Below are 14605 nucleotides of genomic sequence, written 5' to 3' on the forward strand. Positions count from 1 at the left end.
CTATGAAAAATAAAAGCCAGAAGCATGTTCTATCTAATCTAAACCTATGATGAACAATGCACAAATTTAAGTCAAATGCTAAAAGTAGTTTTCTAATTTTTTTTCCACATTCATTGTCTTTTTCCATAAAATGTATTTCACATTATAAAAATCAACAAAGGTTATCGAAAAACATTTTCATTATTTTATATAGTACTGTAAATGAACATGACACTGTACAATAGTTTATATTTTCCATTTTCTCTCTCTTTATAGCCTATTTCATTTTCTCTCAAACTGTTATTATCTTCATGGCACCCAAATTTCAGCTATGCAGCTCCCTCAGGAGGTCAGGTGTACAAGTTCTCTCTAAGCCAATAAATCAGACAGTAGGAGGGCTGTTTGGATAATGCTACCAACACGCCCCACAGGACAGCATGCAAGTCAAATTCATGATATTTTTCAGTCTTTCCAGGAGCAAGGAACAAGATTCCAAAATCTCTCCTGTAACTTGGGACACATACCCAGTGTAGCACGTTGCTGGAAGTCACTGAGTCGGCTAATTAAAGACAAAGCGAGAGCTGAACAACTCACTACCCTTGTTCAGCACACACACACACACACACACACACACACACACACACACACACAGGGAAAAATTGTTTTGTAACTTTAAACAACCCTCTTTTTGTCAAATATTTAGTCATGGGCTTACTTTCATTATAATAATACTGGTCCCTAATTTATTCAACATTAAATTCATTTGGGGAAAAAGTTAAATATGCCGACCTGCCTGATAAAACCACAAGAATCTTGCACACCTCAGGCTAGGCAATGAACAAGAGAATAGAAAAAGGTCTTTCCCACTCCTAATTTTTATACATATGAGAGGGAGCTAGTTAAGTCTTTATGCTAATCAGCACTGCTCAGGTACAGTTTAGATCTGTTGAGTTTTTAAAATCTCTTGGTTATGTTCACCAATACCTTAGCACTTTTCTATAATAATCTTTACTAAGATGTAATGTCATTTTGCACGTGCCTTTGTTAACAGTGCTAGCTGAAGCAGGACTTTATCAAGGCTTGATGGTCTAAAATGTCAGTAATTTACTTTCCTGTCCTTCGAAAATTTGTCTGAATAGAAAGGAGAGAGCTGACACTGTTTCAAAGCTTGACTTACATGTGAGAACATTTACAGATCCTTGGGCAGGTCTAGGTTATTAAGAGGTGCTCAATGGATCCCAAACTCTCCCCAAAAAGGCTAAGTTCAGCTTTAAAAACAAACAAATGTTTGTCTTCCAAAGAAATCATTCTACTAAATGAGTATTAAAGATTTCACATATAGAATTATTACATTCCCAAGCTAAATTTTGTTGATTTGAAAAGAGAGTGAAGAAAATATTAATCATTTGGAGAAAAACAATATGTATATAAAAAGGTTGCTTGGTGGTGTAGTGAATAGAGCCCTGGGCCTGGAGTCAGGAAGATTCATCTTTTTTAATTCAAATCTGGCCTCACACACTTACTAGCTATATGACCCTGAGTAATTCACTTAACCCTGTTTGCCTCAGTTTCCTCATCTGTAAAATAAGCTGGAGAAGTAAATGGCAGACCACTCCAGTATCTTTGCAAAAACAAAAAACTCATGAGTCAAAAGGAGTTGGACAAAACTGAAAAAATGACTTAAAAATGTAAGAAGACAACGTAAGTGCATTGTATTTAGAGTCTGAAGATATAGGTGACTGTCCTGTATTACCTGTGTTACCTTAAGTGCGTCATACTGTTATGGGTGGGCCTTAATTTCTACTAATTAAAGGGGCTATACTAGATGACATCTGGGGTCCCTTCCAGATTTATGATCCTTTGATCCTATAGACTTTTCTAAAAAGTAAGTCAGTGATGAGAGGGATCTATGACATAATGTCCAGATCCAACAGATGGCCACATTTTAATTAGGTAGGTTTGTGAATGATTTAACAAAGGTTCGAGGAAAGTGGTATGATGCCATAATCATTGGAAAAATAAATGGCCTGGAGTCAAGGGACCTGCAGATATTTACTATCTGTATGAATACAGGCAAGTCACAACCTCTATAGGTCTCATTTTCCTCATTTATAAAATTCAAGGCTTGGATTAAATAACTTCCAAAGACCCTTACTTCTCCACATTTGTGATCCTATGATTAAATCCCCAAGCAAAAATTAATCTTCCTAATGTTTACTTAAAGTAAGGATCATAGATTTATAGTTGGAAGAGGACTTAGAGGTCATGTATTCCCATATTGGGTCATGAACCATAGTTGAAGAAGCACTGAAGGGGTCAAAAGTGGAAAAAGTTTAAGAAGCTCTGACAACACCCTCACTTTATTGTTGAAATGAATGGAAATCCCGAGAAGCAGAGTTTCTAAGTAATTAGCCCAGACAGCAATCAATAAATTGATGGTCAGTGGAGATGCCAAAGGAGGCTCTGAAATGCCTTAAATGACTTCTATAAGGGAGTTTCTCTAAGAAGTAAAAATCAACTTTGATTGGTGGACATTTAATGAGGAAGTAAACTAAACATCTTCACTCCTCCTGATCATGAGACTCAGCAGCCTTCAGTCATCTCCATTCAGATCTCTCTGGATCGTTTCCTACTTCACAAGCTGTGTCACCTAGATTCTAATGGAGGGGACCAAGAAGAGGGATTCATTTTCCAAGGGTGAGAGTTCCCCCATGTTGGATTTTGTTTATACTCTAGATAGAAATGCAACTCCTAGTTGGGTGGGGTCCTGGCCTTGAGGTCTAGGGACTATCTCATCAATCAGCCATACCCTTCAGAGACTGACTGACATTAACAGGAGTTGGGCCTTTACAGAAAACAGAAGGGTAAAAATGGATCACAAGTTAATAAATACTAATATAATTATGTAATATTGATTTTTCTCATTGTGAAGGAAAAGAAGTTCCTTGTAGATTGTGATTTTCTCAAACTTACACAGCAATCACATGAGTCGCTACATCATTGAATCCAGCTAAGTTTAACATACACACATACATATGTATGTGTGTATGTGCATCTGTGTGTGTGTGTATGTTTCACAGAGTTATAAGGAACCAACAGTAGGGTAGAAATCTCTGAGATTCAGAGAGGCAAAGGTGACTTCCCCATGATGACTTAATTTAGAAAGGCCAAGGCCATTGCATCATGAGTTACTACCAAAAGTCTTGGCTTATGACTTGCCAATGGATTAGAATGACTCTGGAGGAAGGAGGGAGGCTGATGACTTTGAACAGCTCTGCCTCATTTAAATCCAGTTCATCCATAAGTCATCACCCTACTAATGTCATTGGTACTCTGTGAATGAAAGAAGAACAACATCAACTTTAAGCATCCTCAGTAGCTCTTTATTGCTTTTAATAGAAAATACGTACTCTCTGATTATCATTTTACAGGAATTCTCAATCTCATTCCAACTTACCTTTTCAAACATCCCACAACCACATTCCAGGCCAATGGGCTGCTTTGCTGCTTCCCAAACTTGGCATCCTACCCTCACTGCCTATATTACTTTGGGAAGGTCACTCTGTCTTTCCATGCCTCATTTTCTCCACCCAGAAAATGAGGGGGGTTGAACCAATTGACCACTGAGGTTCCTCCCAGTTCTACATCTATGATCCTAGCCACATCATCTCCCTACCTCTAAAGGCCTTTGAGTCCCACAGTCTGGAGTGGTGGTAGCCTCAATCTGTAATCCTCACTTTTTGTCTTCAGAATCCTTAGCTTCCTCTCAACTCATGTGCCATTTCATAAAGGAAGCCTTCTAATCTCCTCTAGCTCTTTGTGCCCTATTCCTTCTCAACCAAATCTTGTTTTTATGTATTTGTGTACATTCTGTATACACAGTCAAATGTAAACTTCTTGAGGGCAAAAATTTTTAATCATACTTAGTGTCTTGCATGAGCAGGCACATAAAGATTGTTGAGATGAATTAATTTGAATGGAAACAGGGATGACAATGGACTATGATCTCGTACCACATAAAGTTTCTCTACTAGGTTAATCAATAATACCTAAGAACTATATTTAACTAGATTGCTAGAGAGAGGAGTCTCTAATCATCAGCTCCACCAGAATGTACAGAAATCATACATGTCACAACTTACCTTTAAGACTGGGTCACACATGGTACAGATGCACAATTAATATATCTAAGCAATTGTCAAAATGGGCAACTTTAATAAATACAGTACAAAGTCATCGTGAAACATAACTTTTAACAATTTTGAATATTTAGCTGTGTGACCGTGAGCAAAACATTTAGCCTCTGTTTGCCCCAGTTTCCTCAACTGTTAAATGGGGTTAGTGGCATCTACCTCCCAGGGTTGTTGTGAGGATCAAATTGAGATAATAGTCAAAAATGCTTGTCACATGGGAGATGCTACATAGATGTTTATTCCCTCCCTTACAAAGTAAGAGAACTTTCAGTTTTTAAATTATTATTTCTTCTTCTCCCTCCTATTTACGACTTTTTGGCCACTTATTTTCTTCGTATTAGGTCTACTAAAGTCTGTAAATGCTTTCATACTTGCTGAGCTCTCAAAAGCTATGGATTCAGAGTAAAGTGAGACCTGGGTTTCAATTCTGCCAACAATACATATTAATTGTGTAACTGTCACAATGTATGTCACAATTCCTCTGAGTCTCAGCTTGTTCATCCAAAAAGGGGTATAATCATAATATATTGCCTACTATGGGACAAGCACTATTCTAAGTACTTTGTAAAGATCATCTCATTTGATTCTCATAATAACCCTGGGAGATAGGTGCTATTATTAACCTCATTTTACATGCCACAGTTGAGGAAACTGAGACAAAATTAAGTGATTTGCCCATTCATATAGCAAGTATGTATAAGAGGTAGGATTGCAATTAAGGTCTTCCTGACTCTGAGCTCAGCACTCCACTCACATAATAGCATTTACAGAAGAGACCTCACAGGGCTATTTTGAAGGCAAAATGAAATAATATATGTATATCTTAAAGAAGTGTAGTTGGCCATATACTATATTGTAGGAAAAGATCAAATCTAGAATAGTACAGAGGTGAGCTCACTGGATTTGGAGATTTAGAAAACTTAAATTCAAATCTGAGGACTGGAACGTTCTACCTGTGTGACTTTACACTAATAACTTAACCTTTCTGGGCCTCAGCTCATTTGTAAAATGAAGGGATCAGACAAAACAATTTCCAAGAACTTTTCTGATTCTCATGCTCCAAATTAATTATTGTCGTATGCCAATCAGAATTTAAAGTCAATTGCCCTTTGAGAATATGGATTCCATATAGTCAAATGTACACAATTTTCTGGTGCCTCAAAGAATTGAGATCCATATATGTAAGTGAATCAACAAAAAGTTTCACTGATAATGGCCGCTAGATGGCACCAAGCATTCTTAGTGAAAATGTAAGTACAATTCTTTGCTCTTTTCTGCATCTCTTTTCCTAAGATGAGTACAAGAACGTAATAGCTTTTGAGTGTATGCATTGGCTTCAATTATAAACTAGGAACAGAAATGATTCATGGAATATTATTGCTGATTCAACATAGTTGAATTATTTGATTTTACTAATGCTTTCCAACAAGAGTGGACTCTAAGAGGAGGAAGGAAAGGGAATTAGTATTTCTATTGCACCTGCTATGTACCAGGCACTTTGCTAAGTGCTTTACAAATATTATCTCATTTGGTCATCAGGACAACACTCAGAAGTGGTTCCATTATTATCTTCATTTTACAAAAGAGGAAAGTGAGTCAGACCTAGATTAATTGACTTGCTCAGGATCGCAAAGCTAGAAAGTGTCTCAGGCTACATTTGAATTCAGATCTTCCTGACTCCAGGTCCAATGCTCTATCCACTGGACCACCTAGCTGCCAAAAGCGCTAAAGAAAGCTCCAGCTATAGATGCAGACATAGATGATATTCAGTACGTATATGTATATATATACATAGGATATGTTTTATTATATATGTGTATATATACATGTCCATCTTATTTTATATATTTACATATACATACACACATATAATAAATATATACAATATACATATATTTATATGTGCATATATACATATAATAAACTTATAAAAACATATTTAATTAACATACATGTATTAAATATATATGCACATTTTAACTTAATATCATCTTATGAAAAACTAAGCTACAGACCAAAGATTATGTAACAGTTCATATTCAAACTTAGAAAGGGGTAGGTTCAGGCAATTTCTGGCAAGAATAATTATTCTGAATGTCACACAAACAACAAACAGAAAAAGCCCATACCTGAAAACACTTTCAAACACATGGAAAAGAACTCTGTTTCTTTGACCTAAAGATCTGGGTCACATTTAGCCGGTTTCTCAATATTTTGGACCATTCACAAAGTTATTATTCACACTACAATTAAATAATAAGTTACAAACACTGGCTACTTATAATCATAAAATAATAACTAATATTTATATAATGTTTGAGGTTTGCCAAAGTACTTGACATATGTCAGCACAGGTATGTACAGAAAGCACTTGACATGCTGTGATTTCAAGTAGGAAATACAGGAAATACACAATCTTAAGCCACTGACTTTTTTCTAATATCCTAGAGAGGCATTATGTTGCACAGAATAAGAGACTGGCCTCGGAGTCTAAGTTTGAATCCTACCTCTGACACAGAGTGATTGGGTGACTCTGGGTTATCCATTCAACCTCTCAATGTCCTAGGCAACTCTCCAAAGCTCTTTTAGCTGCAGAAAAGCTACTAGCAAGCATTGATAGAGGGAATGTCCTCCTTTGAGAGTTTCCTGAACAAATGAAATCACAGGTCCAGTTCTCACCCTCTTCTTACTTTACAAAAAACTTGCTAGATGTGAATCCCTTAATAGATCGCATACTTCTCAAGTAGAAACTATTCTTTAGTCAACAAGGCTTGGCACAAATGAATCATATTGAATGAGTTTAATTGAAATAATACCACTGCTTTGAAGACGTAATTATAAAATATCACCTATGTGCTTGTCCTTTAGCAAGGAGTACTCACCAGAAAAATAATTTGTTCTTTAAAGACACTAAAAAGTATGTTTGAGAACAACTACATTTTCACCACTGAGACAAGTTTGAGATAGTTTCAGAGAACTGCAATAACCTATTTGGTAATTTTTTACTTTAAAAAAAATTATTGATGCATTTTTAAACTTTCTAGAAGATTTCCAATGACATCTCCATGTTGATCCCTCCATTATAATAAAAAATAAGCAACATTGACAGCATATGAAGTTAGGAGCATCTCCTGCGACCTGTTGGCACAATTGAAGAAAGGGATACAAGGGAAGACAGGATGGATTGGGCCAAACTGGTTAAATAAAAGGGCCAATATGAAGATTTACTGAAGAATCTCTTTTGGAAATCACAATCTGAACCAAAAATGTCAAACTTTTTACTTCAAGTTTCAAGAGAAGTCCACTGAGTTACTCAATAAGTTAAATATAAAGATGTTCTTCTTATTCTTAAAAAGTAAAATAAATATATATTTTCATTTTACTCACCATTTTCTTATTCAGAGTTTCTCTTCTTGACAGTAGCATAAACTCAATTGATCGTTTTTCCTGTTCAAGTCTGAGCTCTACGCCCTTCAGCTGATTCAATAACAAGTCATACATTTGCTTAGCATTCTCCCTTTTATATTTTGCAAATCCAAATATCTCCCTTTAAGAAAAAAAGGATTACATTCATCGCTTATCAGCTTTCAAAAAGTGCTAGTTAGGATATACAACATGAAGGAAAAAGCTTCCTTTGATTTTATTATGCTAAAACTAGAAGAGACTGAAATACTCTCACCCATCTGCTTCTCTGCAAGGCCACATCTAAGCCATCCAAGAGAGAAGAAAATGGGGGATGGGGAGGAATTTAGAGGTGAAATGACAGTGACCGACATAGAGGTGACCCAAGTTCATAGGCTCATAGTTTTTAGAAGTAGACTGTACCACAAAAATCCTAAAGCCTAACTCTTTCACTTCATAGACAAGGAAAATGAGGTCCCAAGAAATTAAGTGATTTGTTCAGTGTCATAGTTATAGTAAGTACTAGAGCTAGGACTGGAAGCCAGGTCTTTGATTCCAGATTCAAAGGAGTCTTTAAATTATTATTTTGGTGGTGGTGGTGGTGGTGGTTGTGCTGTAACTATATTTCAATATAATTGGTTTCCTTTATTGGAACTTTGGAGGGGAGGCAGCTAGGTGGTTCAGTGGCTAGAGCACTAGCCCTGAAATCAGAAAAATTTATCTTAGGGACGTCAAATCTGTTCAAATCCAACTTCAGATTCTTATTACCTGTGTGTGCCTGGGCAAGTCACTTAACCCTATTTGCCTCCATTTCCTTCTCTATGAAATGAGCTGGAAAAGGAAATAGCAAAACAAAACTCAGTTTTTTTGTCAATAAATGGGGTCACGAAGAGTAGGACATGACTAAAACGGTTCAACAACAACAAATCAGTCTATGTATTTTTCTTTATGCATTTAAAATTGTTATTCTGGAAAGATGTTCAGAGGTTTCACCAAAGTGCCAATGGAGGCCATCTCACACACACACACACACACACACACACACACACACACACACACAGTCTAAAGGAAATCCAATTCTTTAGAGAAGGGAGGTTTTTGGTGCAATTTGCTTCATGATCAAGGAAGGGAATCATCCATATCCAACTGTTAAACAGCATTCTTCTTGAAAAACAAAGCAAGGGAATTACTCGTAGTTCAGGTCGAGTGGGAAGAGGCTTTCTTGTTCAGCAGCTCTAAAGGACATTTTTCTCCTGGGGTAAGTTAACCAGAGGGTGGTATTAGTCCTGGTGGAGACTCCATGAGTGGAAAAAGCACCCAGGATATCCGAGCATTGCTTTATAGCAATCCAATGTTCAGTTTTCTTCTTGCAGAAGTTCATAAGCCATTGGAGTATTTATGTGTGTTTTTGTGCCTATATATGGAGCCCTGAGTCATTTATAGCATATACATATTTTCTAGGATGAAATAAAATATATCCTATGCCCCCTCCCCACCAAAAGAAAAAACAAACACTGGAATGCTCTCCCTTCTTGTCTCTGCCAACTGGTTTCCTTAACTTCCTTCAAGTCTCCTCTAAAACCCCACCTTTTAAAGGATGATTTTTTTGTTTTCCTTTAATTCAAGTGCCTTCCTTCTTTTGAGCATCTCCCACATATCCTGGGATTTAGCTTGCCTGTCTATAGTTGTTGGCATATTATCTCTTCCACATTAGACATGGGAACAGAGATATTTTTTGCCCTTCTTTGCTTCTCTGATGCTTTGCACGGTGCCTGATATAGAGTAAGTATTTAACAACTGTTTATTGACTGACTTATTGCCTTTTCATTCTACCAATCAGAATAACACTGAAAGCAGCAAAGATGGCAATGGGGAAGGAAATCATTGTAAAGTTATAGTGCCAATAAAAAGCCTCCAAGGAAAGGAACAGAGTGGAATGGCAAAGAAGGAGGAAGGAAAAGATCAATCACTATTTTATGTTATCCACAACAAAAGCCTTTTCTATTAATATAGGTAATTTAGTTGACCTAAATTAAGTATTCAGTTTTCCCATAACTTAAGTCAATACTGATATTATTTCATCATAACCACAAAGAATTATTCAAGTGCCATCTGGCACTTCAAATTCAAAGATCAGGATCCACTGAAGTCCATGTCTAACAACTATGTGAAGCACAAGTTTTTCCACGTCCTACACCAAGCTCACAAGGTTTCAGATATGGCTTTTCTGAAATTCCCAATGGTCACTTTGATTACCTCTAGAATTCCAGAATTGGAAGGCAATATTTTTTCTTTGTTTTATTTTCTTCTCAATCACTTATGACACAGAGTCTGTACTGCTAGAGTACTCCTTAAGGTCAGAGACTTTTGTTTGTATATATACGTTCCTGGCACTCTTGCTTTTATGTAGTGGGTAGCAGTAGCAGTAATTAACTTTTATGCATCAGCTTTCAAAGTGTTTTGCAGTCATGATCTCATTTGATCTTCACAATTCCATAAAATAGGCGCTATTATTGTCTCCATTTTACAGATAAGGAAACTGAAGGCAGGAAAGATTTAAGTGACTTAACCAAGGTCACATAACTTGCCAGTGTTTGAGGAGACATTCATCATCAGTACTTCCCAATTCTACGTCCATCACTTTATCCACTAAGATATTTCTTGAATGAGAACACAGAAACTATTTCATGTTTCTTTTGTATCCTCTGAGGTTCATATCATATGGGTGGATAAAATGTTCTTTTGATATATACTGCCTGATAGAGGATTTTTTTTTCTATGTATAACCCTAGTATCAAAGGAGAGCCATTGCCCTGGAAAGATGGAAGACCCTATAGAGATACTCTGCCTAGGGGAATTAATCAGTTCATCTTTTAGGCTTGCGCTAAGCAGAACTGATCTAAATTGGAAAATAAGTAAGTCAATCCTCAAGCCTCAGCCATCTATATCTACCTGACTCCTAAATGTATTTCATCCTATAATTCATAAGTCATTCAAGAGAAGGGGAGAGATGATAGAAGGAATGGATTAAAAGACAAGAGAAGTAAAGGGAAAGGTCTTAATCCAAAAGAATGAGTTCCTGCATTCCCATGCAGGAAAAGGTTTATTGTGGGTAATGAGTGGGAATTATGACTTGAGAAACCACATATTCTAAAAGAATACTTTTCCTTCATCAACTATATCATACCTCAATCAATGGGACGTTAGAGCTTCTAAAGAAAACCAGTACTCAGAATGATGGGAGGACATGAGCCCAAAAAGGAAATATGGCAAATGAAGAGGCTAACTACAAGGAGGCAGGAGGGAGCATTCGATCCCATATTTTAGGACACACAATAATTTCTAAGCTGAGGCAATGCTCATATCATCATTACTTTTCATTAATTGATATTCTTAAGGTAAGACATCACAGCGGTGGGAAAAAGGAACAAGGGAGGGGAATCTACAAGGCAATAACATAGAAAATGGTTGGAAGAGGGAGTTCAAACTAGATTCTTCAGGAGACATTTTAATTCCATGTGGAATACAAATGGATTAAACAATGAATTTATAAGTATATAGATCATAAATCGAATAAAAGTTTAGGAGGTGAAAAGGAAGAGAAATAAGAAAGAAAACTAGGTTTAAAAAAGCTGTTTTTTAAAAAGGTGAAAAAAATCAATTAAGCAATAAACATTTATTAAGCACCTACTATGTGCCTGATGGTATTGCCCTTTTGTTGTCTTTCATTTTTGAAGAGGACCCATGATGTCATGGGTGATGTATTGACTTGCACATGAATTGAATTTAAGCGAGGCAGAGTTGCAGAAAAATGTCAGCCTCATTCTCTCTTCCTGAATCATTGAAGGTTAGTGGCAAGACCAAAGTCAGGATGACTGATAATGACCTGGGATGGAGTAGGTGACCTTGGTGTCATCAGATCAAGTTTTAAGGTCCCCAGCCTGTTTCAGCCACCTTCATGGCCATTGGAACAAATTTTCTCATCCATCTATTCTACCAGGGACAGTCTATCCCCCTGCTTGGGATAGATATCCCCCTAATCTACTGAGAGGTTTGAAACCTGTTAGGTACTTTCAACTACGTTTAACCCATCTTCCAAGACGGTTTACTGGGATGTGGCTGCTGTGCATACTATAGAGATACATAGATATTTTGCATAACTACAAATGGGGGAAAATCCTGGTATACAGGGATTTATAGGAGAATTCTACAAAACCAAAAATAATAATTAATGCCTATATTATACAAATCATTCTAAAAATAATGGAGAAACAAAGTATTTTGCCAAACCTATTTATAAGACAGTTCTAATGCCTAAACCAGAGAAAAAAGCAAACAAAGCAACAAGGCAAAATTATTGACCAATATACTTAATAAATATTAATTCAAAAATTTTAAATAAAATACTGTTAGACTACAATGATTCATCCAAGAAATCATTAATTCTGGCCAAATTGGATTTATATGAGGGATGCAAGAATGACTCAACATTAGAAAAATAATCAACATAATCATGCTAAAAGAAAACTATCCTGAACTTCATGATTATCTCAATAGATTAAAAAATGATAAAAGTGAAACATTAATGTCTGCTAAAAACTCTATAAAGTATAGACATAGAATGACTTTTTTAATAGTATAAAAAGTGTTTATCTAAACTAAAACAAGCAGCACATACAGTGAGGATACACTAGAACTTTGCTTAATAAATACAGGAATGAAGCAAAGATGACTGTTCTCCTCACTATTTCTGATACTTGGGAAATGCCAGCAATAGCAATAAGAACAAATTTAAAGGCATAAAGATCAGTACTAAGGAGAAAAAAACTATCCTTGTTTGCTGATGATAAAATGGTTTACATAGAAAACCCCAACAAATCAGCAAAGATGCTGAGACAAATAATAACTTAGGCAAAGTTGCAGGCTAAAAATCAGATTCATAAAAAACAGGCTTTCAATAGAATAATAACAAAATTTAAGATGTGATAGTAGAAAGGGAAATTTTCATCAAAATAACTACAAAAAAAAAAACCCTGGCAAACTGCATAAAATATTCAGGAGTCAACCTATGGAAGCACCCTCAGTGCCTATATAGATTCAATTACAAAATGATCCTTAAAGAAATAAAGAGCAGTTTAAATAATTGCAGAAATATTCAGTGCTCACAGCTGCACCATGCCATATAACAAAATGAAAAATTAAATTGCAGATTTGGTGGTATACCAAAAAGTCAAAGGCATATTTATGGAAGGAGACAAAAAAATAACAAAAATTCATTTGGAGGACCAAAAGATCTAGAGTGTCAAAAACATAATGAAAGTTTTAAGAATTCTTAAATTCTTAAAATTTATTGAAGCCTGCTTCAATAACTGTCTGGAACTAATTATCCTTCTATTTGGCAAATGTGTGTTCTACAGAGATATCTATTGTTACTTCCATCAAAAAATGATGTGCAATTGTTTCAGTATTAGTAGAATGCTGTTAAAGGTGCTATCTTCACACTATTGCTTGCATTATATCAATATTTACTGGCTAATCTGGTTTTAAGTAGATGCAGGCCTGGAATGGCATAGGAAAAGCTCTTTCCCTTCTCAGTTTTACTTGTGTTCTTCTTAAATCAGGATACCACAACTGTGCTACAAATAATGAACCCAATTTGCAATTTTATGAAACTTCATAATTTGTGCTTTGTATTTGACATGTGAGGGAGTTGCACAACTTGAGAACATTGAGCTAAAAACTGGAGATGCTGTAGACCTGCATGTGCTCAGTTCGTGTTGCAGATTCATGAGCAGCTAAGAGTCAGTCACTCAGCTTTTACATGGGCAGCACTACTTGTGATACATCCCTGCAGCTCTCAACAACACCCGGAAAACAACTTACATTCTGCTTTGAAGATTACAGTGTATATTGCACCTCTGATGAAATACGTGTCACTAACCTATTTACTTCTACAAATGAACATCAAGCAACTGTTTGTACTTTCCTTTTTCATTATGAAAAACTTTCCGTGACATGATGACACAATTTGTTTCAAGTTTCTTTTGTGTTGATCTTTTTAAAGTGTTCAACCTGATAGTAGAATATTTCCATAGTCTCTCCTCCAACAGGTGTTGCCAATGTGTGTGTTAAAATGATAGAAAACTTCTTTGTAGATATACGTGAATCTAAAACTTTGTCCAAATATTCTGATTATCCATGACAAACAAGGCATAAAGAAGGAAAATGAATTCTCAGCACTGGTATTTGCCATTGTCATATCATAATCTGAGTCCAAAGATAGGTGGAATTTCATTTTGATGTTTACATCTTCCAAATGTTCCTGTTGATAAATAAAAATGTCTCCAGTTGTATCAAGTCCCCCGTTATGATAGGATCTCTTAAATGAAATCCATGACCATGATCCACCCAGCAAAAACAAATAGATGGAAGAAGCTGGAGAACCCGTTCATTGAATTAGTGCATCAATACATATATTTTGGAAAGGAAGTTGTAGAACTGAATTGAAAGAATAACAAACTGAATTGCATTTGAGGAAATATACAGTTTTCTCAATTATCTCAAGCTGCTGCTTGAAACAAAATTTAATTTTTTTTAACACCAGTATTCTTTCTGTGATGTTATATAGCTGTAAATCATGCAACCACACCATCTCAAAAGAGTCAAAATGGTAGTTGACTTAAGAGGCAAGGTAAGAGAATCAGGGTAGGTATGAAATAGGTTACATCTTAATACCAATGATGACTTGTATGCAAGAAATGCCATTAGAATGATCTTGTGGGTAACACATGATTGGATAATATGATTTGTTAAGTAGCAAGAGATATGAGATGGGTCATCTAAGTGCTTTATAGAAACCTGGGGAATGTTAAAAATAAGCCATGCCTCTCACACGTTAGGTAGACCCTCAATGGAGCATTTGTGGGAAGATAGAAACAAAAACTGTACTGAATGGGATGACATAGATGAGTTATAATGTGCCTAATTGTAGGGGGTAAGCATGTCAGTGAAATCGTAGATGCACTGAAATA

At 35.9% G+C, this 14605-nt stretch overlaps 1 protein-coding gene across 2 annotated transcripts in view; it reads right to left on the minus strand.

The window, feature by feature from the left end:
* The window catches only part of CCDC178 (coiled-coil domain containing 178), a 622621-nt gene that overhangs the window by 352738 nt on the left and 255278 nt on the right, over positions 1 to 14605 (minus strand). For both annotated transcript variants that reach the window (XM_072604506.1, XM_072604507.1), the window contains exon 19: positions 7560 to 7719. In XM_072604506.1, the coding sequence (XP_072460607.1) occupies positions 7560 to 7719 (160 nt within the window). The remainder of the gene's footprint in view (positions 1 to 7559; positions 7720 to 14605) is intronic.

Source organism: Notamacropus eugenii, chromosome 4 (assembly GCF_028372415.1).
Source record: "Notamacropus eugenii isolate mMacEug1 chromosome 4, mMacEug1.pri_v2, whole genome shotgun sequence".
NCBI lineage: Eukaryota > Metazoa > Chordata > Mammalia > Diprotodontia > Macropodidae > Notamacropus > Notamacropus eugenii.